Genomic DNA, 26,282 nt, shown 5'->3' on the forward strand with positions numbered 1-26,282 from the left:
AAAGTATAACAGACTTTCATATATAGCAGTGTTCTGAAACGGTCTGAAGGGGGTCACCAGTAGATTTCCAGTGGGGTCGCGAGCTTTCCATGCTGAGTCAACATTTAAAAATAGAAGTGCCGTGTTTTTTCATCCTTGTAAGGATGGGGGGGTTCATCTGACATGCCCAGTTCAGAATCATTCCTGTACAGACAATTATAATATATAAACTGTGAATATTATTAAAATATCCTTCTTAATTGCAACTGTTTCAATTTGACTCCCCTTCCTGAAGAAAAGGAATTCAACCTTTTCTACTGTGAAAATACTTAAACTTGTCTCTTATGAAACGTTTATTCACTTCTCCTGACTCTTGTTGTGTTATTTTTTTACCGTTACTTATATTCCAGGTACATATTAAATGTCATCATAAACCATTGTCTCTGAATAAATTTTCTTTTGTTTAGAAAGTAATTAAACGTTTTATAGCAACGTCAATGGGGAAGTTATCCTCTTTTACAAATGCGCTTTACAAATAATTTATTTCTCGATACATCTTCTGCTTGAAGTCTACGGATTTACAATGCTAAAATCAGGTGTTCGATTTCTTTGGTGGACACAGCAGATAGCACGATTTTGCTTTGCTACAAGAAAAAACACGTTTTCCCATACATTTTTCTTCTTCTGAAATATAAATAACTTTATTGTGGTCAATAAAGAACACACCTAAAGCCCAAAATTAAACTGAAGCTTTATAATGATGAACTTCGGATTTCATTACTTATGATAGGCACACAGTTTTGTTTAACAATAATCAAACCACATCGTTATTGGCTAGCATAAATTTCCATCTAGAGCTTGGAATTGTAAGCAGAAGTCAAAATGTTGTAAGTAATGTATAAAATAAGTAAAATATTAACTTTTCACCACTTTAAATATGACATTTGGTATAAACTAAATTAAATTATTTGTTTATTTAAATTATGGCATGCCAGTCAAAAACAGAATACTATATTTTTAGAATATTAAAGAAAGCATAATAGTTACCTTTATATTTACAGTAATTATATTGTGTTTTTAATATTAGGTAAAACTGCAATAATCTCAGAAACGCAACATCCAGAGGGCTTACAAAAGATTCAACAGCTGGAATCGTACACCCGGTAAGCCTTGTTGATGAAAGATAATGTTGATATATTTTATAAGTCTACAAGAACAAGCAGCATGCTATCTAATCCTATAGGAATTTTCAAGGATTAGAAGCGTGTATGATAATAGTATTCCAAACACTAAATTGATTAAGTAAAGAATTATGGTGTTTAAAATATAATATGACTAATCACTAATAATATTAATACTGACTTCTTGTAGCAAGTATAATTGTAATCATTCTTAACCAACTCTAAGAGTTTTACAGTGTGACAAATCGTATTGTAAGAAATGGCTTTTATGACTGGTGATCCGAGCCGGCCTGAAGAGCTCTGGATTGAGCAAAACGCGTCGTCGGCAATGGATATGATAAGTATACTATACTATCGACTGCAGTGTATATAAAACACTGATAAGAATCCTTGTAATACTATTATTATACACTCTTCTAATTCTTGAAAATCCCAAAGAAACCAGATGAAGAAAGTAGCGTTTGAAAAGGTAAGAGGCCTGATTGTAATATTGATGTTTTTTGACAAGTGTAATTGTACTCATCCTGTCACATCTCATAAATGAACTTTGAACAATGAAAGGTAAATCACAGGTGAAACATCAAAATTTATTATTATTCAAATTTAGTACAACAGAAGCTCAGCAGAGTTCAGCAGACAGTTAGTAGTTTGTATGTCCCCCTTTTGCTTTAATTACTGTAAACAGTTTTTTAGGTATTGTTACAACATATTTAATTGAAGTATTCTTTGGAATTTTACTCCAAATGTTTATAATACACAATCATAATGTTTGTTTTTTTGGAAGTATCTTTTGATTTTTCAAGTTTTTGTTCTATCAAATCCCAAATGGGTTGAGATTAGGGTTCTGTGTGGGCCATTGTTTCATTTGTATGACTCTAGCTTTTTTTTTTTTAGCTAAGTAATTTCTGCATATGTCAGATGAATGTTTAGCATCATTATCTTCTGGATAGTAGAAACTTTTACCACTGGGTATATCATGATGGATCAGTATCTGATGGTACTTGTGCTGGTCCATTATTCTGGCTGTTTTGCAAATACTTCCTGTTGCCTCAGCAGAGAGATGCCCTCAAAACATCACACTACCTCCTCCATGCTTCATGGTAGGTTCTATGCACTGAGGTAAGTATCTTTCTTCTGCTGGATGTACAACCTCTACTTTGAAACAGATATTTAAAACTTGGACTCATACATCCATAACACCCTTTTCCAATCACCAACAGTTCAGTTTTTGTTATTTTTAGCAAATTTCACTCTTGACAATATTTTGAGGTCAAAGTAAAGGATTTTTAACAGTTACACAACTGAATATTCCATTCTCATTGAGTCCTCTTGATGCTGTATGTGGACACTTTTCTGTCATTTGGTATGTGGTCATTTATCTCGTGCTTGGGGTCAGTGTCAGTCTTCCTTCTGTCCCAAAGAATACATAAACAAAGATATCTAACATCATTATTATTGAGTTTAGGTGTTCTGCCTCTTCCTTCCCACTTTCAAATTTACATACCTTGTTCTCAAAATCTAGGGTGCATTGACAGTGGTTAGGGAGCATTTCAAGTCTGCAGTAATTTGTCAGAGAGTCCAACCAGCATCACATAAAGCTTTTATGTGACCTCTCTGCTCTAGGTACAATTCTCTACACTTTTTATACTGTGGTGTGACAATGAAACTTGATATATTATGTTAAACATCATTTTTATCAAGGTTTATTTGTGGTTTGCTGTTAAATTGATTTCTTCTAGCATCTACCTGTACCATATGCTAGCTCCTTGCTGGCTTTTGTCTATATGCATAAGACATTGTATAGGGTACTATGACAGTTATTTTAACATGCTCCATAAGATTGAAAGACTAACTAAATATTCTCTTGTTGTAACACTTTACTATCCTTACGGTGTGAGAAAACTGTGCACATATATGTCCTCCATCTCCACCTCAATGTTCATCTGTTATTTTTTTGGTAGAATGATAAGAAAAAGAAGATAAAACTATTTTTCAAACTACAGTCTAGCCCCATTTGTCCATTTAGCTGTGGGTCTAAGCAGTTAATGGCTGTATTACTGGGTGTCACCTTATGAGGTCAAACCTGGAAGGTCACTGAGGTCTCAGAGGCACAATGCATATCCTTGAAACTCCTCTTTCTCTTTTCCTGTTTGACACAGTATGTTGCTATACTTTACATACCTATTTTTCCATTTTTTTTGTTTAAAGAAAAATTGTTTACTGTATTTTGGATAAATGCATTAATTGCATTTGTAATCATTATGGTAAATTGCAATGTGTATGGCAGAACAGAGACAATTGATTTGGCTGACAAAGCAGAGCTCTATCTATTGCAAAATAATGATAGTAATGTTTGAATTTTCCCTTTTCAACAAATTTTTGTTCTCAACAAGACCAAAGAGATACAAACTAGAAATGTTACAAATGACAACTTTTAAAGAAGTATGAAAACATACTGTTTGTTTGGTGGTATATGTGTGATTGTCAGTGAAGTGTGAAGCATCAGGTAGTATCAGTGTACCATTATTAGGGAACATTATCGGTTATTTGGTTTGTAACACCTACAAGATGCGACTGCTGTCAATCATTGGGTGCCCATAATAGTGGATGTTTTACAAATAAAAACAGAAGGAAATATTTGTGAGTGAGCCAAAGTAGCTGCAATTAAGGATTGACCACTACATTGTGCTGACTGGTATGTGGGTTCAGACTATATGTTAAATTATGTATTTAAATCATATTTATTATGAATATGTGCTTAATCAGAAAGTGTAACAGTTTCTAAACATAATAATTTGTTTTATTTTTCAGTGATTAATAAACACAAAAAAGAAAGGGTACATATAAAGCAAATATATTCTGATATCCATAAACATTTTATTTGAGAATAAAGAATGTACAAACATTGTATCAGTACAGTTATACAGATATTTATTCAACAGATATACAAAACAAGAAGAAGAAAAAGTCATAACACAAGTTCCTGTGTTTGTAAGTCAACTTCATGATGTGGAGATCAAGGAAGGACAGCGAGTCCACTTTGAGTGCCGTTTGCTCCCTGTTGGGGATACAAATCTCAAAGTTGAATGGTTTCGTAATGGACAGCCCATTAAAATGGGTAAAAAGTTATTAAATGATATAATACAAGTTCTGAGAAAGTTTAACATATTATATATCGTATTTTTGCTGTGCAATATAAGTAATTGTTATCCATGAAAATATAAAATTTGAAGCTTTTAACAAACCAAATATGGAAAACTAAAATATTAAAATATAGTGTATGTATAACCATGATTTGAAAACCCACATATGTTTTGTATGTTTCTGATAATCATACAAAGTATCTCTACTAGTTCCTAATTTTGAGTTGCTTGATGAACTAGATGGAAGGTAACTGTAAATTAATAACTAACTCTGGCTACTCATATTAATGAGGTTTGTCCATCCTTATTTTACACATTCACAGCTGTAAAGTGTAGAGCATAGTTTTACAGCAATGTCATGTGAATTATGGATCTACAGATTGTATGAAACTTTTTTCTCAAACTGTCAGTTTATATCAGTATCATAATTTGAATTTTGAGCAGTTGCATTTATTTTAACACTGAACTGTCATATAACTTATTTGAGTATTGTACACTTGTATACAGGTTTAAAGAAAGTAGTAGTACAGTTGACATGTCAGAATGCAGTTTACATTTTGTGTTATTACTGGCTATGATGGTATATAGAATATAAACAACACAAGTCTAGAACTTACTGATACAGTGCACTAAATATTTCATTGCAACATGCTTGTTTTCTATGTTTTTCTTCTTTTAAGATTTGTTTTTTGTGTGTGCTTTGTAAATTTGTTTTCTGAATGATTGTGTTTTTTAATGTGTTTTTTCTACATGTGTATGTTTTTTACATTTGGCTATTTTCAGTGTATGTTCTCTATTTATGCCTATTTTCACTGTGCATGTTTTCTGATGTCTGTTTTATATGTAGGTCTATTTTTGTACCACGGTAGAATGTAATGCACCTTTTATTATATGACTTTATTAAATTATGCACCTTTTGTATTTTCACACATGTATTCAGTGAAACTAATATTCCTATTTAGAAAAACATGATATGGAAAGTTGTAGAGACAGAAATTTAATTATGTTCACAATTTATGGGATAATTTTCAGGTAGATCAGCTTCTATTCATAAGGAAGAAGCAAACTGGATTTTTGAAACTTTGAAGTAATAGTAAAGATTTATAAAATTAATGATGAGATAACTAAGCTGGATGAATAACCATTGTTTATTGATAGAAATGGTTTTTGATTAGAAAATGTTCTGTTATTTCAATTTTTAATGAAATGGGTTTCTTTCTCAGCTTGATAAAATCATATTGCAAATATCTTGTGTTTTTTTTCAGGTACACGCTTTGTTGAGACCCTTAGTTTTGGTTTTGTAGCACTTGATATCATGTATGCTTATCCTGAGGATGCAGGAACGTACATGTGTAGGGCAACAAATGCCCTTGGAGAAGCTGTCACATCAGCTCAGTTAAGGTGTTATGGTGAGTTGTTTACTAAAACTGCTTGTACTTTGCAAAATAGAATATATATCCTAAGGCTCCTGGTAGCTCAGCAGTAAGTTTGCAGGCTTATGATACTAAAGATTGGGTTTTGATACCTGTGGTTTGCAGAGCACAAATATCCCATTGGATAGCTTTGTGATTAACAACAAATAAAAAAAAAAAAAGTATATTCTGAGATTCATCACTTAAGCTTTGAACATTTAAGGGTGAACCAATCAGTGGAAACTTACCTTTTATTGACTAGTTATGTTTGAAATGATATTTTGTGACATTATTTTATATGCTGTTTATAAAAATGTTCAGAGACCTCAAATGAAACAGAACCAAGAGCAGTTGTAATTAAAATCATCTGTATGCAGTTTAGAATTTCTAGATATGAGTATTCTTTTACTTCTGTAAACAGTTTCCATATTGATTTATTTTTCATTTATAGGTGAATGATAGCACTATGAAATTGTGGAAAATTTGAGAATTTTCCATAAATATACTTTATTCATTTCAGTATTGTTCACTGCCAAGTCAAGGTTTTTTCTAAGTTTAAACAGTAAAGTCATACCTATCGGCTTAGTATAGCGTATACATTTGAGATATACCATTTTATAAAATATTGCTTCATATAATGTGCATGTGTTTCTAATATGTTCAAATTTAGTACTTTATGTTATAAAAGCACCTTTATTAGAGATGTTGGTCTTTAAGAAATTGAGAATAGTGGTAGTACCTGACCTAGTTCAACTCAATGGTCCCTTGGAAAAGATATATTATACTGTGCTTTAATGAAGAGAAAAGGAGGAAAATAGTAAGATAATCTGTTCCTGTCTGAATTAGGAAGAGTGCAAAACTTTTCTTTTTCAGAAAAGGATAAATTGATCCTTGAATCCCAACAACCAGATAGTTTGCAGAAGATTCAACAGTTAGAAGACAGCAGTCGCTATCATAAAACTACTACAGTAGAAGAAACCATTTCACAATCTCCAGTTTTTGTACAACCTATGAGAAACTTACAACTCCAAGAAAACCAAAGTGCTCATTTTGAATGTCGCCTCATACCTATTGGAGATCCGAAGTTGAAGGTGGAATGGTTTTTTAATGGTGTGGCTCTTATGCAAGGTAAATATAAGTATTATTTTTTTACCAATGAATATATAATTTATGCTAAGGTTTTATGAATATTTCTTCATAAAATATAACATTTTCTAACATATATATAAAAGTATACAATCTAAGCCTGGTAAGAGCCACAGGCCAGTTGTGGGAACATTTTTTACAAAAATAATATAACATTTAAAGATAGCAAAGGACCTAATAGTCCATCTATACTGTTCAGTCCACTACATTCAGATGTTAATAAAACAACTAAAATAAATTCACACCCTTATTCAGATGTTTATTAAACCTTCCCTTAAAGTTCCTTGAATTTACTACTTCTATCACGTCTGATGTAACCCATTCTAAAGACTAAATAAAACTGTTTGCTTTAAAGTATCTACTGTCAAAATTTATATTTATATCCCTTGGTCTTAACCATTCCAAACATTAAATATGTAAAAAAATATGATGCATTAGCACTATCATTTGCCTTAAACATAAGAATTTCCAGTCAGATTGCTCCTTGCTCTTTTCTGAGATAAAACAGTTTCATATTTATTAACCTATCTGCAAATAAAAACCTTTCCATTCTAGGTATCTTCTAACAGCCCTTCTCTAATTATTTTTCAACAATTCAGTGTTCTTCCCAATGTAAGACACCTGAGATTGAACAAAATACTCCAAATATGTCCTTGGTGACCTATACAATGAAGCTATATCCTATAAATGGTTAAGTATAATATTCATAGTAACTTGTACAAGTTAATACAACCTCTCCAGTTTCTTATTTATATATTTGCTCTTAATTGATGTTTGAGTTATATATTTAATTAAATTTCTTCATATTTTAAAATTTTCTTATGTATTATTAGAGATCACTTTGCAATACTTCAGTTTTGAAGCCCCATTATTTTACTGTGTTGTTGAATGAAGTGTTTAGTCATGCTAAAACTTTTCTATTTTTTACAGCCACTCGTGTCACCACTATGCATGACTTTGGATATGCTGCCTTAGATCTGGCCTATGTGAAACCTGAAGACAGTGGCACATATATGTGTAAAGCAACCAATGAACTTGGACAGGCTGTTTGTTCTGCCACTTTGTCTGTCAAAGGTAGGTTACCACATGTAACAGTCAGTAATTGTAAACTAAAAGTTTGTTGCTGTATTTGATCATACCAGAAGTGTTGCACTGATGCAAGACATGTTTTTCTAAAGTTTGTTACTGTATTTGATCATACCAGAAGTGTCGTACTGGTGCAAGACCTGTTTCTGTAAAGTTTGTTACTGTATTTGATCATACCAGAAGTGTCGCACTGATACAAGACCTGTTTCAGTTTTGTATTTATTATTATTATTTTACTGTTACTTCAGAACTGAATTAAAAAAAAAAAGCTGTTGCTGTGAAATTTTAATGAATGAAATCTCTAATTTAGACGTGCCTGTGGATTATATCAATAAAATAAAAATGGGAAGTGAAACTGAAAAAAACTATGAGAACTATAATGGTATTAATTAAATTTCCATGTGGTATTGTTTTTTAATACATTATGAAATGTGTTTTTTAATGAAAGTATAGAACACTAATTCTATTTCAAAAACAACAATATTGTCAGGTTCTGGTTTATTTGTTGGATGTTCCATCTCTTATTAAACATAATTGCCCTTCATCTTAACCATTATATTAAGTTTTAATATTTATTTGTGCTTGCGAAAGTGCATTGAATTGAAGATTATTTTGGCTAAAAACTTAAATTTTGTTATATGTAACAGAAGCCTGTTTTCATGTTTGATTAATTATGACCTATATTAATTTTGTCAACTTTTGTACTCAGCATCATTAGATATTCAGCTAGTTGTAGCATAAGGATGTTTTAAGAAAGTTCAACCACATGTAACAACAGAAGTAATAATATAATGTCTACAGGATCAAGTAATTTGCTGCTAGAATCTCAACAACCTGATAGTCTTCACCAGATTCAATACCTTGAGGACTCAACTAGACATCAGAGGGAGGTTACAGAAGAAATGGTGATCACGAGTAGACCAGTCTTTGTTTCTCCTTTGAGAGGACCCACTAAGTTGACAGAAGGTCAGAACTGTCATCTTGAGTGCAGAATTGATCCATATCCAGACCCTACAATGAAAATTGAATGGTTTTACAATGGCCAACTCTTAAAATCAGGTAACATAAAGGTTGCAATAAACAAGCTTTTAAAATGAAGTAAAAAAATCATAACATACATCACTTAAGTTCATGATAGAAAGTGGTAATACATAAATAATAATTATTCAGTAAATTAAGTAAATATTGTATCACATTCTAATTTATATTCACAAAGTAACTAAACTACAAATCTGTATTTGCTTGTACAGTGGTGTAAAAAAGTAACTGAGTAATTACTTCATAGATCCTTTTACAGTTTCCCATTTTAATATCATTAAAGTATAAAGATGTGTATTAAACTTAATTTTTACTGATTAAATTGTTTTTTTAATAATGAAACATGCAGTAAAACATTGGAGGTAAAATATATTAAATAATTACCCTCTGGTAATATTTTTTAGCTCACCGTTTTCGCACAGTATATGACTTTGGATATGTGGCACTAGACATTTTTTCAGTTAATGCTGAAGATTCAGGTGAATACATGGTTAAAGCAACAAACTGTATGGGTACCTCTACCTCTTCTGTGGTTATTCGAGTAACAGGTAAAAAAAAAACAAACATTAATTTGTTTGATAAAGGTCTCTGTTGTAATTGTTATATTACTGGTCACAAAAATTAAGCCTTTTTTGTATGTTTTCTGTGTATGGCTTGGTTGATATAAGTTTCTATGATATATCACTGTTTGTGGTAACATATCATAGTATTTCTATATATAAATGATGTACAAATTTTTTTAGACAGCTTGTGTATTTTAAATTTTTTTCTTAAAAATTATTCCATCACCTGTTTGTCATTCCTGTGTAATTTTATTCAACTAATCTTTCAGCTAAAAGTGGACTGATTTTAGAATCACAACAGCCTGACAGCTTGCAGCAAATTCAATATCTAGAAGATGAAAGTCGCTTACACAAAACTGTAGTTGAAGAAGTCGTATACGACCAACGTCCGGCATTTAAACGGCTGCTTCATGATTTGGAAAACCTGGTTGAAGGACAGAGAGTTCACCTTGAAGCTACACTTACTCCAGTTAATGATCCAAACTTGAAGATTGAATGGTTTTTCAATGGCTGTCCAATTCAACAAGGTCAATAATAGTGACAATGAGAGTGAAAAATAGTTTTATTTTCTGTCATCTCTCTGTTTCTTTCATGTTATTTGTATACATTTCATTTATTAATTTACATACTGTTGTTCTAAAAAAATGAGAAAAAATATAAACTGGACTTAAGAAAGAAGACATGCATAGTTATTTTGAAAAGTAATATCTGTAATTTATTGAAAGTTTCACTCTTTAGGTCATCGCTTTAAAACAACATGTGACTTTGGATATGTAGCCCTGGATATCCTGTATGTCTTGCCAGAGGACACTGGTACTTACATTTGTAAAGCTGTAAACAACGTTGGTGAAGCTGTAACCACTTGTTCACTAAGAGTTCAGAGTAAGGGTTGTAATTTTAGATTTCTTTACCTTTCATTTTTTTTTTAAACAGGATTCTCTAGTTAGAACACTTGACTCTCATTCTGCAGAGCATGGATTCGATACACATCATTGAACACACTCACCCTTTCAACTGTTGGGATGTTATAATGTGATGTTCAATTCTATTGTTTGATTACCAAAGCCCAAAAATTTGTGATGGGTGGTTTTGACCAGCTGTATTGCCTCTAGTCCATCACTTCTAACTTATTAATGGCTACAGCAGATAATCCTTAAGTAGTTTTGCATAAAATTCAATAAAAATGAAATGAAACAAATAAGGTTTGAAATAAAAAGTTTCTTAAAATCGTGTAATCATTGGACTTAAATACTCATGGTTATTATACGTTTTGATTAAAACTTCTGGTAATTAGCTATTAAAAATCTCTTTAGGACATGCACTTCAATTAAAAAATTCAAATACAAAAAAATAGCTTTAAAAGTAAAATAAATTTTTTTAGTTTGAAAAAATTAGAATCTGAAGGCTGTGTGTCTGACTTACCCGTTTTGTTTGTGTATGTGTGTTATAACTGAATATAGTTGTTACATAACATTGGATATTTTATTAAATTTGAGACCCCTGGTAACCAAAAAATGACCCAAATTTAGGGAAAACACATTAAAGCAAAGAAATGGATTAAAGACACCAGACTATGTAACTGTTATCCAATAATACAATCTGAACAAAACATCTTCTGATTTAAAAAATTTACTTGTAAGTGAAATCTGTAAAATGCCTCACCAGAAATGTAAACATAGAAAGAAAGGAGACTGGTTTGCTTGTTACATTTGCAGATGCTTTTACATTTGGATTAATGCTCAAATAAAGCAAATCTTATTAATTGGAAGTAAAGAAGTGACACTGAGAGTGGAGAATGAAGAGCAATGAAAAGGACAAATGACCTGAGAGGTCAAAATCAAATTATATTAGAAGAAAGCAAGGTGTATAATATTGATTCTGGAGAATATGTAAATGCTGAAACCTCTAAAACCATTACTGCTATATATATAGCTGTATCCTTTTTCATACTTAACAGATGTCAAATCTGAAAAAAATATTGTTAATAGTAGAGTCAAGTAGTTTATTTCTACCAATCAGCACCTTCTGGGACTTAATATTTCAATTGATGAGACACCTAGAGAGGTCAGTTTTACGTGATTGAGGGTTTTAAAAATGACATTGAATTTGAACTTGAATATAATAATGTAACTGGATTTTAATTGGAAAAATTTAAAACTGCCTTTAATTATGATATTGATATGAAATTTTGTTTTTGTGTACAGGAAAACAATGAATCAGACTTGTTATGTAAAAGTAACCATATACTTTATGATGCATGTATAATGCTGCCTAAAATATAGTGAAGATGTACATATGTTACACGAAATATGGGAGTCGAGGATGAATTATGGAATTATCATTACAGATTAATCATTTAAGAGGAAAATCCAAATTCAACAATGTACACAGATTTATATATGTTGTTGTTTAGATTTTATTTTTCTTCTTTTAAGTGACTGATATAATTTTATTTTGTTTCATCTTTCTTTTGTATTTTACAGGCAAAAGTGGAATAATCCTAGATACATTGCACGAAGAAGGCTTAGAGAAGATACGAGAACTTGAAACTTCCTACATCCCTAAAGCAGAAGAACCTGTCATTCAAGTTTGTCCTCCTGTATTTTTAAAACCTCTGATTAATCAAGAGAACCTGATGGAAGGGAAGCCTGTTCATCTGGAATGCCGTCTTGAGCCTGTAAATGACCCTAAGTTGCAAGTTATATGGTACATCAATGGAGTAGAAATTCAAGCAGGTGAGTTGCATTGTGGTGAACAGAATTGTTGATTTTGGGTGTGATAACTCTGCCTAAGATCTCATAATTTTGCTTTTACACTTACACTAGCTAAATTATTTTCAAATATAATAGGTGAGTTACCCATTTCGTTTCTCCTTCCTTTTAAGGCCATCGATTCAGAACAACTCATGACTTTGGCTATGTAGCATTGGACATTCTCTATGCCAATCCAGAGGACACTGGTATATATATGTGTAAAGCTGTGAATGAACTGGGAGAGGCTGTTTCAACATGCTCCATTAAAATTCAAGGTAAATAGTATTAGTCAACCAAACAATGTTTAAGGTATAGGAGTCATAAATATATCCATAAATTGTTTAGAAATAGTACTGGATTTACAAGGAGAAAAAATGGGATTTCCTGGATGTTAGCCATTATAAATTACAAAAATGTTTACAGCCGTTTTAAGATCTTTTAGATTACAAGTAAAGGGAAGTTGCAGGGAACTTTTTGTGGGATGGATAAAGATGCTTCTATCCAAATCTCTCAGTTGAAGTCATTAAAAAATAATCAGTATGCTGCTTAACAATATTACATTGTAGGAGATGACCTTCCAGTTAATACCAGTATCTGGGTACATGGAGTATGGGGGAAACTTTGTTAATGTTATAGAGCAGTGTATGAACACTGTCTTTTAATCTTACTTCATTGACAATTTCATTAATGTGTTTCGATGTCATTCATGCTTCTCATTTTGTCACTACCCTGCACACGATGTATCCTGGAAGCACATAACATAGGATGGTGTTAGCAGTGGGTATATGTTGATGTGAGCATTCACTTAGAACAGTGTATAGGAAACTAAATTACATTTCTTTCTCAACACCACTCATGTATTATGACACTGTTACATTTCTTTCTGAATGCCACTTGTATATTATGAGACTGTTACGTTTCTTTCTGAACAGTACTCGTATTATGATACTTACATATCATTCATGTATTATGACACACTTTTTTTGCACACCACTTTTATTATGACACTGTAAAGCTTGAAGCTACACAGTAGATTATTTATGCTGTGTCTGCCTAAGGGATTAAACCCCAAATTTTAGTGTTATAAGCCTTCTACAGGGTGTTCAGAAAGTCACTGAGCAGTTTTGTCTGTTAATAAATATATAAGTGCACAGTGACTTTCCAAACACCCTGTAGATTACTGAGGCATTGTGAACTAGTAATTAAATTACTGAAATAAATATTTTAATATACACTATATAACATGAAGTTTCCTTTTAGTACTGAATTGTATTGGATAATGTTTTCATGGTGTTCAGTAAAAGTGATTTTTCATTAGAAAAAATGTTTGAAAAGCTGATAGGAATAAGTTTTAACAAAATAGTAATAGAATTTTCAGATATTTGTAAGTTTACTCGTTACATGCAACATTATTGTAAGGGGAACATCAATTCTTATTTTTATAAAAGTTTAGAATCTAATAGTATGTTGTTATTATTATAAACTTAAATATAAACAACAAACTATATCTCTAGAATGTGGCTTTATTAGGTCATTATTTCAATATTACAGCTTCATCAGCAACTATCAATTTTCTACCAGATTACTAATCCAGTTCTATCTATGAACTGGTACAAAATCGATAGCACCTGATATAGCCGTGGTAGAGAAATATTGAGCTAATGTATGTTTGTTTTTTTAAGTCAAGCACAAAACAACATAATGGGCTGCATGTACTTTGCCCACCATGAGTATCGAAACCCAATTTCTAGCATTGTACATGTGCAGACACACTGCTGTGCCACTTTTGGGCATTGAACTAATAAAGTTACATTCTGAAGATATAGGTCATTATTTTATTTTCATTTACAAAAAATGTCTTAATATACTCCAGTTTTCATTGAACAAAGTCAAGAATAATATGGTATTATTATTATTATTGAATATCATAAAGTGGTTGGTGTTTTATTAAAACATTTCAGTTTCAACCATATCCACTAAATATTCTGTTTTTAAATAACAAATAAGTTAAATAATCTGGGTACTGAGTACAGCTACTCTAGGTAATTTTTGTCTGATGGAAGGTTTAGACAAAAGAACATATACTGGACAGTCATTGTTAATAGACTCTATCAGTCTAGGAAGTTTTTGTATAATATTTGGAACTTGTCCAAATCTTCATCAAGTTCTATATTAGTTGATTGAAACATTATTTAAACCTTCTTAGACAAAATCTTTCAAGCAGCTTTTTGACATTTGTCATTAAATAAAATGTATATTATCTTGTGTTTAGGTCGGCTAAACGTGTACTATGAAACTCAACATCCAGAAGGTCTGGAAAAGATTAGAGAACTTGAATGTCAACCAAAGTACCAGTCAGTGGAAGTAGAAGAACGGCCAGTTTCTAAGCCATACTTTACTCTTGAATTGAAAGGCATTACGGAACTTGTTGAAGGTCAGACAGGTCACTTTGAATGTCGAGTTGAGCCAGCCCATGATTCAAACCTCCATGTGGACATTTTACATAATGGCAAACCTCTAGAAGCTGGTGAGCACATTTGTTATCTTGCACTTTTATTATATTTAATATATTGTGATGTCTGTCTACTGATTGTAACCATATGTGTTTTTTCTTTCAACAATCCAAGTACAATTATAATTAAGTTTTCACTGTTGAAGATAGTTTCGTGGCATTTTGTCAAAATTATAATTTTGAGTTTCCACCTAATAGACAGGAAACTCTTCAGTCAGCTACTGGATTGACAGTGATACTAAGTGCTGAGATACAGAATTTGAAGGAACTTTCTTACTGTGGGTAGTTCAAAGTGTGCAGAGAATTACATTCAAAGTTTAATTAAACTACCTTCTTATAAAATTATTATTTACTATTATTACTTGCACAAAGTTTTATTTTGATAGCCTTCAATCTTATTTGTTAATGGAGCCATAAATTATTGAATTGGACCCTCTTACCACACCCACCTATCACATCCTCTCTTTTATAAACTACCAATCATTTTCTCTGATGTTTTATACTATGTATATAACCAATAGAAAGCCAATATTCTAATCTATCAAATTACATGTCATCTTACATTGTTATCTTTACTATATCAACTCTAGTTCAGGATTTTTCTCATTGTATTCACATCAACAAGTTCTGTTATTTTCTGAACAGTTAGAAATCCAGTAAAATTATGATTCTTGTAAAACATTTTTTGTGTGCATTTTCTTAAGTGCATTATTTAACTAAGTAAAATTTTAGTATACTGGTACCATTATTGTAAAAAAGTAAGATTAATGTCATCAATAGTGAATAGCAAAAGCAGAAGATGACCCAGGTAAGTGCTATATTTTTTTGTTTTCAATATCTTTTGCATTTATTTTTATAAATGTAACATCTGGAAACTTATTAGGTAAGATAAGGTTAGATTAGGTAAGATAAAGAAAGAAAAATAAGTTTTTCATGAGGTATTCTTCAGAGAAGTCTCTGCTTTACATAATTCAAAAGAATAATTCACTACACATTTGCCAAGAGATTTACAACTTGTGTGGGAGAATTATTAGTTATACATGGTTCAAAAAGCAATAAAACAAAAAACTTTAAGTATTTAATAGATGTGTACTGTTATGAGGTTTAAGCTATTTAGAATAAACAATTGTAGTTTTATGTTATGATTTGCAGTCATTCTAGAAGGAAAATAAAAGATAATTTAGGTTTATTTTGTATATTTTTATGGTTGTTATGAGGTCAGCCAAACTGGCTTAATGCTTATAAATTAGAGAAAATATCACAGAATATAAAGCTGTACAGTAAAAAAAAGTATTTGATATTTATTTAGGAAGTTTTAGAGGTTGTGAAAATGAAATATAATGATTTTAACATGCAGAAAAGTATTTCTAATTTTAACATGAAATTCCCTTTGAACTTATAGCAGTCAGCACTGTGACCCCACGTATCCATGGTCAAATGTTTAGAAAAACCACTATAAAATTTGATTATCTGTGTACAAGATACTTTCAGTGCTTCCTGAAAGGTTACCAAATTTTGTGAAGATGCAAAAAATGTGTTAAAAGTTATAGGATGAAAACTGGTGGTTACTTCAGGACTACAGTGTTGGTGTAGTCAACTAGTACTGTAGCAAAATTATTAACTGAATGTACAAGTACTGGAGAAGGACTGTTGGCTGTAATTCAAAATTCATTCTGTGTATCTATAAGATTTGATTTCAGATGTTAACATTTGTTGTACACAAAGAATCAGATGTGCTACAAAAATATTTATACTTCAGATACATCTGTGAATTGATCATGTGAGGCTGACATTCTACAGGCAGGTGTGCAAGATGGTGCTCATATAAAGAATAAAAATACACTTGTCCAAAGTACTGTTTGCACAACCTCTGCAACACGCATATTTTATCTGGTGTTTATTCTTCTCTAGCATGAACTGTCAATATATCAGCAACATAAGATGAATAGTTGATAACTCTGACAGCTATGTTGAATGACACCCTATAAAAGGTGTTCACGTTTTCACTGTGTTCCCTGGTACTATGACATACATATTCATTCATCAGTTGTATACATGAAGTATTAAACAGGTTTTCATGCTATTCTGTATAAAGGCATATCATTAAGTTGTTGGACACAGTGTCTACAGTTTCTGTGCAATTTGACTTTTGATACAGGTGTTGGGAAACTGCTGCCATCATATACTTGATGGGTTATGGAACTTTGATGTCCTACACAAACATACAAAGCGAAAATGCAAGATAACCTTTAGATATATAATATATTAGTAACCATGAGGAGTCTAAACTTGAAGACTTATAAGACAGATAAAAATCAGAGATTGATCCCTGCTGTGACCAAAGAACAGGTAGCCCATTGTTCAGCTTTGCACTTTGCTCAACAACAAATAAACACAAAACTAACAGCAAACACTATGTATGTATTAAAGTATTACTTTTGGCATTATCGCTGTACTTCAAATCTGTTTAATTCACCAATCAGTGCCACTAAACTTAGATGGTCAATTAATCTAACATACATAAACTTAGATGGGCAATTGATCTAACAGACAAAATGTAACTAATGAAAAAATTATGTACTTAACTAATGATAGCAGAATGCATAAAATGACAACATTGAGTGGTGATTGGATAAAACTCATTTGGAAAGTTTTTATTGCCACTAACCAGAATATTTAGTTTGCTTATTATGGATGGAAAACTAAACAAGTGGAAAGTTTTGTCAAAATGTTTAAACTAAATTAAATAAATTCAAATTTCCAGGTAGATTCAACTTTGTTAATTGCTAACTCATGAAGAAACTTGAACATTGCATGGCTTCAAACTGATTTTAAAGTTTTTGATAGATTCTTTCTTTTAACCCATGAAGAGAACATATTATTTTGAGATTTTTGGAATCTATCACAGTGTGTGTCCCATTTCTGATGTGATAAATCTTCCATTATTCTAGCTTGTCAAGCAGTTTTCTACCATCACGTATTATCTTTATGGGTTATTACTAATGATGGCAATGTAAGACAACAAACTGGATTTAGCATATAAATTTAATACATCTTACTGTACTTCAGTTCATCTATCTCAATCACATTCACCTCTTATGGTTATTAATGTGTGAAGGTAATGTTGCAAAGATAAATCATGTTGGATTGTCACCCATCAACTTTTTTACCTCAGGTAGCTGTGAAAGGTAAATTTGATGTCTGTGACTTTTGTGTCTAGCCATAATTACTCATTCATTGTTACCTTTAAACAATCCATTCAGATTTCAGATATCATATGGTTTGGTTTCAGTAAAGGTACAAAAAGAACTATTTCTTTTTGTTTGTTTGTTTTTTTGTTGTTGTTTCTTTTTTTTAGGGAATTTCATATGACCTTGTTGTTCAACCTTTGGATTTGTCCTCTACAGTACACCACGGTCAAGATATCAGTGACAATTTTATGATTCCTTTAGATCAGCATTCATTTCTTGAGAGTTTACTAACCCTTATACAGAATTTGCTTGTATTGACTCTTGCCCAAGGGTACTCACTAAAACGTGATACCCCCTGAGCACAAGAAAATGTTCATCAGTCTTAGTGTAGTTTGGGAAATGTATAAAATATTGTAAAACTGATTAAACAAGACTGAAGTAAATACATGTTCTTTGGACATCTACACAATTACTCATTTATTGTCTTATTCCTCAAGTGTAGCATGCTGACAGGTAAACTAAAAATGACAAACATGTCTTGGGATACAGTCACATAAAAAAAAAAAAAAAGAGAACCCTCTTTGATTTTGTATAGTTATAATTTCTGGAGTAATAGGTCATGTTTTATTTCTGCTTTAAGTAAAAATGGTGTTTTTGATAGTGTTTACACATATTTCTTCCTTTCTGCTGCTCATTAAGTTTGATAAGGCTCTTTAAAACTGTGCAGAAGAAATAAGATAAACATTATATTTTTTCTTGTTAAACTACTTTGATTAGAATATCTTGTGAACAATGATATAAATTTAATACATACTACAGAAAAGTAGTTTCACATTGAAATATAAGAAATAATGTTCCCCAGTAGCTCAGCAGTAAGTTTGAGGGATTATAACACTCAAAACTAAGCTTTGATCCCTGTGGTATGCATAGCATAGATAATCCATTGTATAGTTTTGAGGTTAACAACAAAAATTAATCAGTAGAAACAGTTAACTAAATTTCTTTCTATTAGGCCCGGCATGGCCACGTGGTTAAGGCACTCGACTCTTAATCTGAGGGTCACAGGTTTCAAATCTTACTCACACCAAATGTGCTCACACTTTCAGCCATGAGGCTGATGGTCAACCCCACTATTCGTTGGTAAGAGTAGCCCAATAGTTGGCAGTGGGTGGTGATGACTAGCTTCCTTCCCTCTAGTCTTAATCTGCTAAATTAGGGGCAGCTAGTGCAGACAGCCCTCGTGTACATTTGCACGAAATTCTTTCTGTTAACTTATGTATGTTACATTTAGACAGTGTTTTTTTCTTCTTCATGCAGATTATATTTTAATTATTTTATGTGTTGTGCAGGTTCTCGTTTCCATGTAACATTTGATTTTGGTTATGTTGCTCTGGATATCAGACATGTATTACCAGAGGATACAGGAATGTTTACTGTTAAAGCAAAAAACAATGTTGGAGAAGCCACTAGCTCTATTAACATCAGAGTGCAAGGTAAAATTTGAACCTTTTCTAAATATTTTTAATCAATGTAAAATTATTTTACTAATATTTATATTAGTTGCTTTAACTGAATAACATCAGTTGGTTTCTTTCATATTTTTTAAATATCATTGTCTCCTTGGAGATAATATAAATACAATATAAGTTACAAATACAAAGTCTGTAAATATACTTATTATCATCAGATAATTATGGCATTTACTGCATTCTTAATGATTCAGGTTGAGTGTCAAGGGCCTGTTTGTTCCCCTTAGCAATCAGCAAAAGGCCTAAAAATTCTATTCAAAATCATACAAATATTTACATAGTTTTCCAATGTTTAGATAACATTAGAAAATGCAACTATACTTACCTCTATGGCTGCTGAGTTATTTCACTAACTGACAAGTAATATGGAAAGTTGTTTTCTTTTTTATTTCAGTGGAAACTCCCTCTACATACATGCTAACAAGAAACCATAGAAACTGTCCTTACTATTGTAGAATGCTGTTTTTAATTATTTGAACCAGATTTTAATTTTATAAGCTTTTCAGAATATATGCTTGTAAGTTTAATGTATGATTAAAAACTTTCAATAAGATGAAGCTTTACAGTTTTTATAGGCCTATGCCATAAACACAATTCTCTGTGTAACCTAAGTGCTTGTTTCATATCAGTTTGTTATATAAATAAGTTTAATTGTATAATGAGTATAATTTTTTAGTGGAGAAAAATCAAAATTTTTCATTTTTAGAAATTGTACTGATTAATAAATGTGTTACAGAATTATAGTTGTAATATTTGAAAAGTTTCATCTTATAACAACTTTTGTGCTGTGTTGAGTGTATGTAACTTGATAGTATTTTATGTGTATTTCTATTTAGCAAAGACCAGTATAATTATGGACACTCAACATCCAGAAGGTCTAGCAAAGATACAAGCGCTTGAAGATGAAGCTCGACAGCGTAGTGCTGTGTACGTAGAGCCTAGAACCTTCCAACGACCAGTGTTTACAGCTCCTCTGCAGAACTTAGATGATCTAATAGAGGGACAGAGTGCACACCTCGAGTGCCGGTTGATCCCTGTAGGTGACCCAACTTTAAAAGTGGAATGGTTCTTTAATGAAAAATCCATACAGCCAGGTAAATTATTGGTAAATAAATAATTACCTTTAAAGAGAAGAAGGGACTAAAATAACCAACAATAAGTACATACATATATAGAAATATCTGATGGAATATGCTTTTGTTTCTTATGGGAAATAATCTGAGTGCTGTGCTTGACTGGGTTGTGAATTATTGTTTTATAGTTCATCATCATACTGCTTTATCACAGTTGGTTTTATCTGTGATGTATATTTATACAAACATAAACGTAAGTAGATAGAAGCTACATCTTAAGAAGACATGGAAAGGTTTGTTTCTTGGTACTGTTACAGATTGACTCAATTTTGGTAAAATCAGGTGAAGAACCAAGCATATACATGAAATAACAGTTATTTATAAATTTTTATATAATTTTAGTATTCTTTTTTAGTTGTCCAAGTTTATATGAGTTGTAATCCCTCAGGTTTGTATATTCATACCATTTTATTATGTTTAACATACAAAATTCTGATTAATCTATTAATGTTGTGTTAAATGTTTTTTTAAATTGTTATTTTTATTAATGTATTCTTCTACTTTAAGGCTCGCGTGTTAAGACCACTCATGACTTTGGCTACGTGGCCCTGGATATTCAGTACATAAGACCTGATGATGTGGGCGTTTATATGTGTCGTGCATCAAATGAGATGGGTGAAGCGGTCACTACTGCCACCATCAGAGTAGTGAAAAGTAAGATAAATGGTTTAACTCATTGACTTCTGTTGGACTTTTAAACCAGATTTTCAGTCCTAGACTGTCAGTACTGGTACCACAGAACAGATAATGATTAATCCATAGTGAAGAAAAAAACAATAATATTAAAATGCAACAGAGCAGAAGGCTTAAAAATATATACTAAACCTAACAGCCCATACCTGGTATAACAGGATGGTTTTATTTCTGTGAGACTCCATAGTACACCCTAATCCACAGTGAAATCAAGCTGAATAGGTTGTTTTATAGCACAACAATGAGAAAGATGAAAAAGCAACACTTACAAAATAGTTTGTTACTCTTAAGCCAAGGTGATCAATGCCACAGAATCAACAGCATTTTCAACTAATGGGGAGTATGCCCTGGTGGGGAAGTGGTGACTTATGGACTTGCAACACAAAAATATGGGGATTGATTCACTGCAGTGGACATAATAGATAGCATCACTGAAAACAAATAAACAAACAAACTAATGGGGGAAGAAAACCTTCCTGCCCCAAATGTTTGTGGAGAATAAAGTACAATTGTTACAACTAGTAATAGGGTATGCTTGACAGATAATAAAGCTGATTTAAATGGTATGAATGCTGTTGTTATCACAAAAATAAAACCTTTCTTTATATTCTGTGCATGAGAGTTTATACAGTACAGGTCTAGCTAGGCCTGTGTATTAATCTTGCCCTGTCTTTATAAGTCCTGTCTTTGAGTTTTATGTTATAGGTTAATTGAAGTCCACATTTTATATACATATGATTGATATCTGATTGCATTATGTGTGTATACAGCATGGCTAGATGGTTAAGATATTCAACTTGTAATCTGTGGGTTGTTGGTTTGAATCCCCGTTGCACCAAACATACTCACCTTTTCAGCCGTGTGGATATTATAAGTGACGGTCAATCCCACTGTTCATTGGTAAAAGAGTAGCCCAAGAGTTGACAGTGGGTGGTGATGACTAGCTGCCTTCCCTCTAGTCTTACACTGCTAAATTAGGGATAGGTAGCTTAGATAGCCCTTGTGCAGTTTTGTACAAAATTAGAAGAAAAAAAAAATCTTGTTGATTTTCTGATTTTGACTAATTCCACTAGTAATTCACTGACCTAACTGTTTTATCTCTTTCCACACACTTATGTAGAAATCCTGCTGTTATGGTCTTGTTCTGTAGCATGACTAGCTCAGTAAACATGCATTGAACTCCTGGTGATAGTTCATGAACATTGGGAAAATTACATTCACATGCTGAGTAGAAAGGCTGTCACTACACTGGATGTGTGCATAAATGGTTACTAATTCTACATATTAAGCTCAAGCACCAACAGACTGGATCCTGCCATCTACTCAACACCTAAGTATTTACATGTTGAAGCTAAAAATATGTTAGTATTGTATATTTATAATAATTAACATAATTGTATGTCCAGAAACATTCGGGAATAAACACCTTGTACAGCCAATATCATGCAACTGTTGTGATACATCATACACTATAGTTTGAGATTAGACATGTAATTTAATATGTTTGTAATAATATGGTAATATATATAGTAGTCGTGTGTTAACAGACACTTGCATTTGAAGGCAGACTTAATGTTTAGTTACTCACAGTACTTTGCTTTTATGACATGAAAATTTAATGGAAATTGACAAAAAAAAAAGTGAAATAACAATAAAGCTTTCAAAATTCAGTTGTTGTCATTCTAGAATTATTGAAAAACAGTATAATTAACTCAAATATTATTAAAGAATAGAATATCTATAACAGCAATAATTTGACAACCGTAAAAAACAAGATTTTATTTTCCCTTGTAAATTCTGTACATTAATTTTTCTTACAGGCTTCAAACATTGTTGAATTTTAAATTTATTTTTCAAATCATAGAACACTGAGCTTATTAATTCTTTTTTCTTCCAGCTAAGACCTCCATTATATTAGAAACACAGCATCCAGAAGGTCTTGAAAAGATCCAAGAGCTAGAAAGTGCAAAAACTTTGGCTGCCCCAGAGGTTCCAGAGAAAGTATTTGAAAAGCCTGTGTTTACTATGGCTCTCACTGGTCCTCTAGAACTGGTTGAAGGACAGCCTGCCCATTTTAAGTGTCGTGTTATACCTGTGGGTGATCCTAACCTTAAATTTGAGTGGTTTGTGAATGGAGTAGAGCTCAAAATGGGTTAGTCATACATATTGAGTACTTACTTGTTGTTTATTGTGAACATAACATTGACAATAATCTATTTATTTAAAAATTAATTTCTTAATCTCTGTTTTTTAAAATAAATACCAACAACCTAACCTCCTTAAAAGTATTGCAGTGTTAATGGTGGATAATTCTGAGTTAGATTAGGGTGGGTTTTACAGTATGGTATCCACTAAAAGTACTAGTGTTAATATTGGTTGATTCTGAGTTAGACTAGGGTGGGACTTGCATCATGGCATCCCCTGAAAATTTACAGTATTAATGTTGGCTGACTCTGATTTAGAGTTGAATAAGTGTTACATCACAGAATGCTCTAAAAAAAAAAGTAGTACAGTATAAATGTTAGTGGGATCTGATTGAGTCTTGGATATGTTTGATATCACCAAATTCCCTAAAGGTATTACAGTAGTAACATTGACTGCACTGATTTTCAGTATGGCAAATATGGCATAACAAAATCCCCTAAAAATATTGGCTGACTTTGGAAAGTTTTTACATCATGGAATCTTCTAAAAGTATTAATGCTGGCTGACTCAATTTACAGTTGGCTAGATTTTATATCAAGAAACAAAAGAGAGAATATAGATTTTTTATCCTATGAAAGCCAGTGTGCTCACATCTTCCAGTGTGTTATAGACATAAAAAGGAATTAATTAGCTGTATCCATTCCTTAGATTCTAGTTAATTTTGTGTTAACTTGAAAATTCTACAGATGATACAGTGAAATAAGAGATTAAATATCTGAGAGTTATGGAATATCTTATAGTTCTGAATTTAATATTCCATGAGTTTCCTTAACCAAGTTAAGCTTCCCTTATTCTTAATTTTTAGTGTGTATGGGCATATATATATGACTGGTATAAAAGACCTAATATTCAAATAATCTTAACTAAATTTGAGAGTTTTTCAGTTTAGATTTATTATAACTTCTTGAAATATGGAAAGTGACCTCCAGCTCATCACATCAAAGATAATTTTTGTATCAAGTGTTTTCAGTTTGAATGAAATTACATCTTCCTCAAATTAGATCTCTTTTATATGAGTAGTGTAAAGCCAAATTCACTTAAGATATTTCTATGCGTGACTGCTATGAAATAATCTTTCTTGATGTGAGCCATAAATAGAAAGTTTTTTCAAGTAAGCTAATATTAGATGTTAAAATAATGTTATTATTTATTTATTTTATTAGGTACCAGATTTCAAGTAACACATGACTTTGGGTTAGTGAGTCTTGACATTATGTCTACAATTCCTGAAGATTCTGGTGTGTATATGTGCAAGGCTGTCAATTTAGCAGGTGAAGCTGTGACCTCCACTTCCATCAAAATCCGAAGTAAGCCATAGAAATATTTTCATTTCTATCTGCATTATGATTTTCAACTGTTCATATTTGTTTCTTATTAATGTTTGTTGTATTTCATCTACAGGAAGGTACAGCAAAATGTATTATTGCCGTAACATTTAACATGTTTTTATTATATTTATTCCTGATTGGCCAGCTATAGCCTAGTGGTCAGTATGCCAGAGTTGAAATCCAAGGGTCTGTGGTTTACATATCCTTACTGCAAAGTTGAACTTATATCTCACTATTCATTCATAGCAACAATTTGAGAATGTTAAGACAGCTCCCTATTCCTGTTGTCTGTGGTATTGACATTCCCCAACACACACATACTGGTAAAAAAAAAATGTAAGCACTGTTACTATGGGTGAAAAATTGTGGTGTATCGCAGGTAATGCCAATTTTGTGTGGAATACTTTTTTGCTATTTGTCAAAAGGATGCTTCTGTTTATTGAGGAGAAAATTCTATCCATGGTGTGATAAATGACTAACAACACAAGATGTAAGAGGACTTCTTCTAGCAGTCTGCATACTAAGGAAGGTACCAGTTAAACACACTGCCATCTTGTGCCAGGTATGGCAGTAAGGCTTGTTTTTGTTATAAATGCAGCTGAAGAAGTAGTTTTTTATTTTTATGAACCTTCTAACCCCCATCAGGATACATTCTGTGCCTCCTTCTTCAGTTTTAAAATTCTGTATTAAAATAGCACAAGAGTTGACAGTAGGGGCTGTTTTCCTTGTAATCTGTCGACTCAAAATTAGGGATGGCTTGCATGGGTTAACTGTGTGTAACTTTGCTTAAATACAATTACTATCATGCGTGCCATTTTTCTGCTGAAACGCGGATTTCCGAGGTTTTCAAACGGCCAATGATCACCCACGAGATTCGTGTAAATTCGAGGAGAAATAATGAGCGATTTGGGGGCCAGGTAGGTGGTTTTTGAGGAGAAATCGTATTTTTTCAATGTTTATTGCAGAAAAAAAAAAATCTGACCGCCATCTTGGAGGCAGTCTCGTTGCAGGTCTCATGTGCATACCAGACAATAAAATATTCTCTACGCTCCAAAGATACAACAGCGATTGAAATGTTTAAAAGGAAAGATGTTCATTTTGATCCTGCAGACAAGAGAATGTGTAAGGACATTAGATCAGAAGCTTCAAAGTATACCTCAAAGCTGAGGGAGAATCAGAAGAAAAGGGCAGAAAGGCTTGAGGCCTATGGTTCTGTGAAATCTGGCCCAGCCACCTTGGCTAAAGAAAAAGTCCAGAAAGCCGCAGAGGCACAGAGAGTTGCCCATTCAGAGAAGGAGAGAAAAAAAGCTCGGAAGAGAGCACTGGAAACCCTTGTCTCGAAAAAGAGGAAAGTAGCCAAGATTGATTAAAGGAAATTAAGTGATTTGAA

At 32.1% G+C, this 26,282-nt stretch overlaps 1 protein-coding gene across 1 annotated transcript in view; it reads left to right on the forward strand.

Moving 5' to 3' along the window:
- LOC143236072 (titin-like) overlaps nucleotides 1-26,282 on the forward strand; it is a 162,224-nt gene that overhangs the window by 69,145 nt on the left and 66,797 nt on the right. Inside the window, 17 exon segments of the mRNA XM_076474339.1 lie at nucleotides 1,067-1,142; nucleotides 4,103-4,278; nucleotides 5,569-5,712; nucleotides 6,589-6,843; nucleotides 7,792-7,935; nucleotides 8,749-9,006; nucleotides 9,390-9,533; nucleotides 9,818-10,075; nucleotides 10,287-10,430; nucleotides 12,032-12,283; nucleotides 12,433-12,576; nucleotides 14,574-14,828; nucleotides 19,354-19,497; nucleotides 20,370-20,627; nucleotides 21,174-21,320; nucleotides 23,257-23,511; nucleotides 24,728-24,871. Coding sequence (XP_076330454.1) covers nucleotides 1,067-1,142; nucleotides 4,103-4,278; nucleotides 5,569-5,712; nucleotides 6,589-6,843; nucleotides 7,792-7,935; nucleotides 8,749-9,006; nucleotides 9,390-9,533; nucleotides 9,818-10,075; nucleotides 10,287-10,430; nucleotides 12,032-12,283; nucleotides 12,433-12,576; nucleotides 14,574-14,828; nucleotides 19,354-19,497; nucleotides 20,370-20,627; nucleotides 21,174-21,320; nucleotides 23,257-23,511; nucleotides 24,728-24,871 — 3,198 coding nt within the window.

This window comes from Tachypleus tridentatus, chromosome 13 (genome assembly GCF_004210375.1).
Source record: "Tachypleus tridentatus isolate NWPU-2018 chromosome 13, ASM421037v1, whole genome shotgun sequence".
Lineage (NCBI taxonomy): Eukaryota > Metazoa > Arthropoda > Merostomata > Xiphosura > Limulidae > Tachypleus > Tachypleus tridentatus.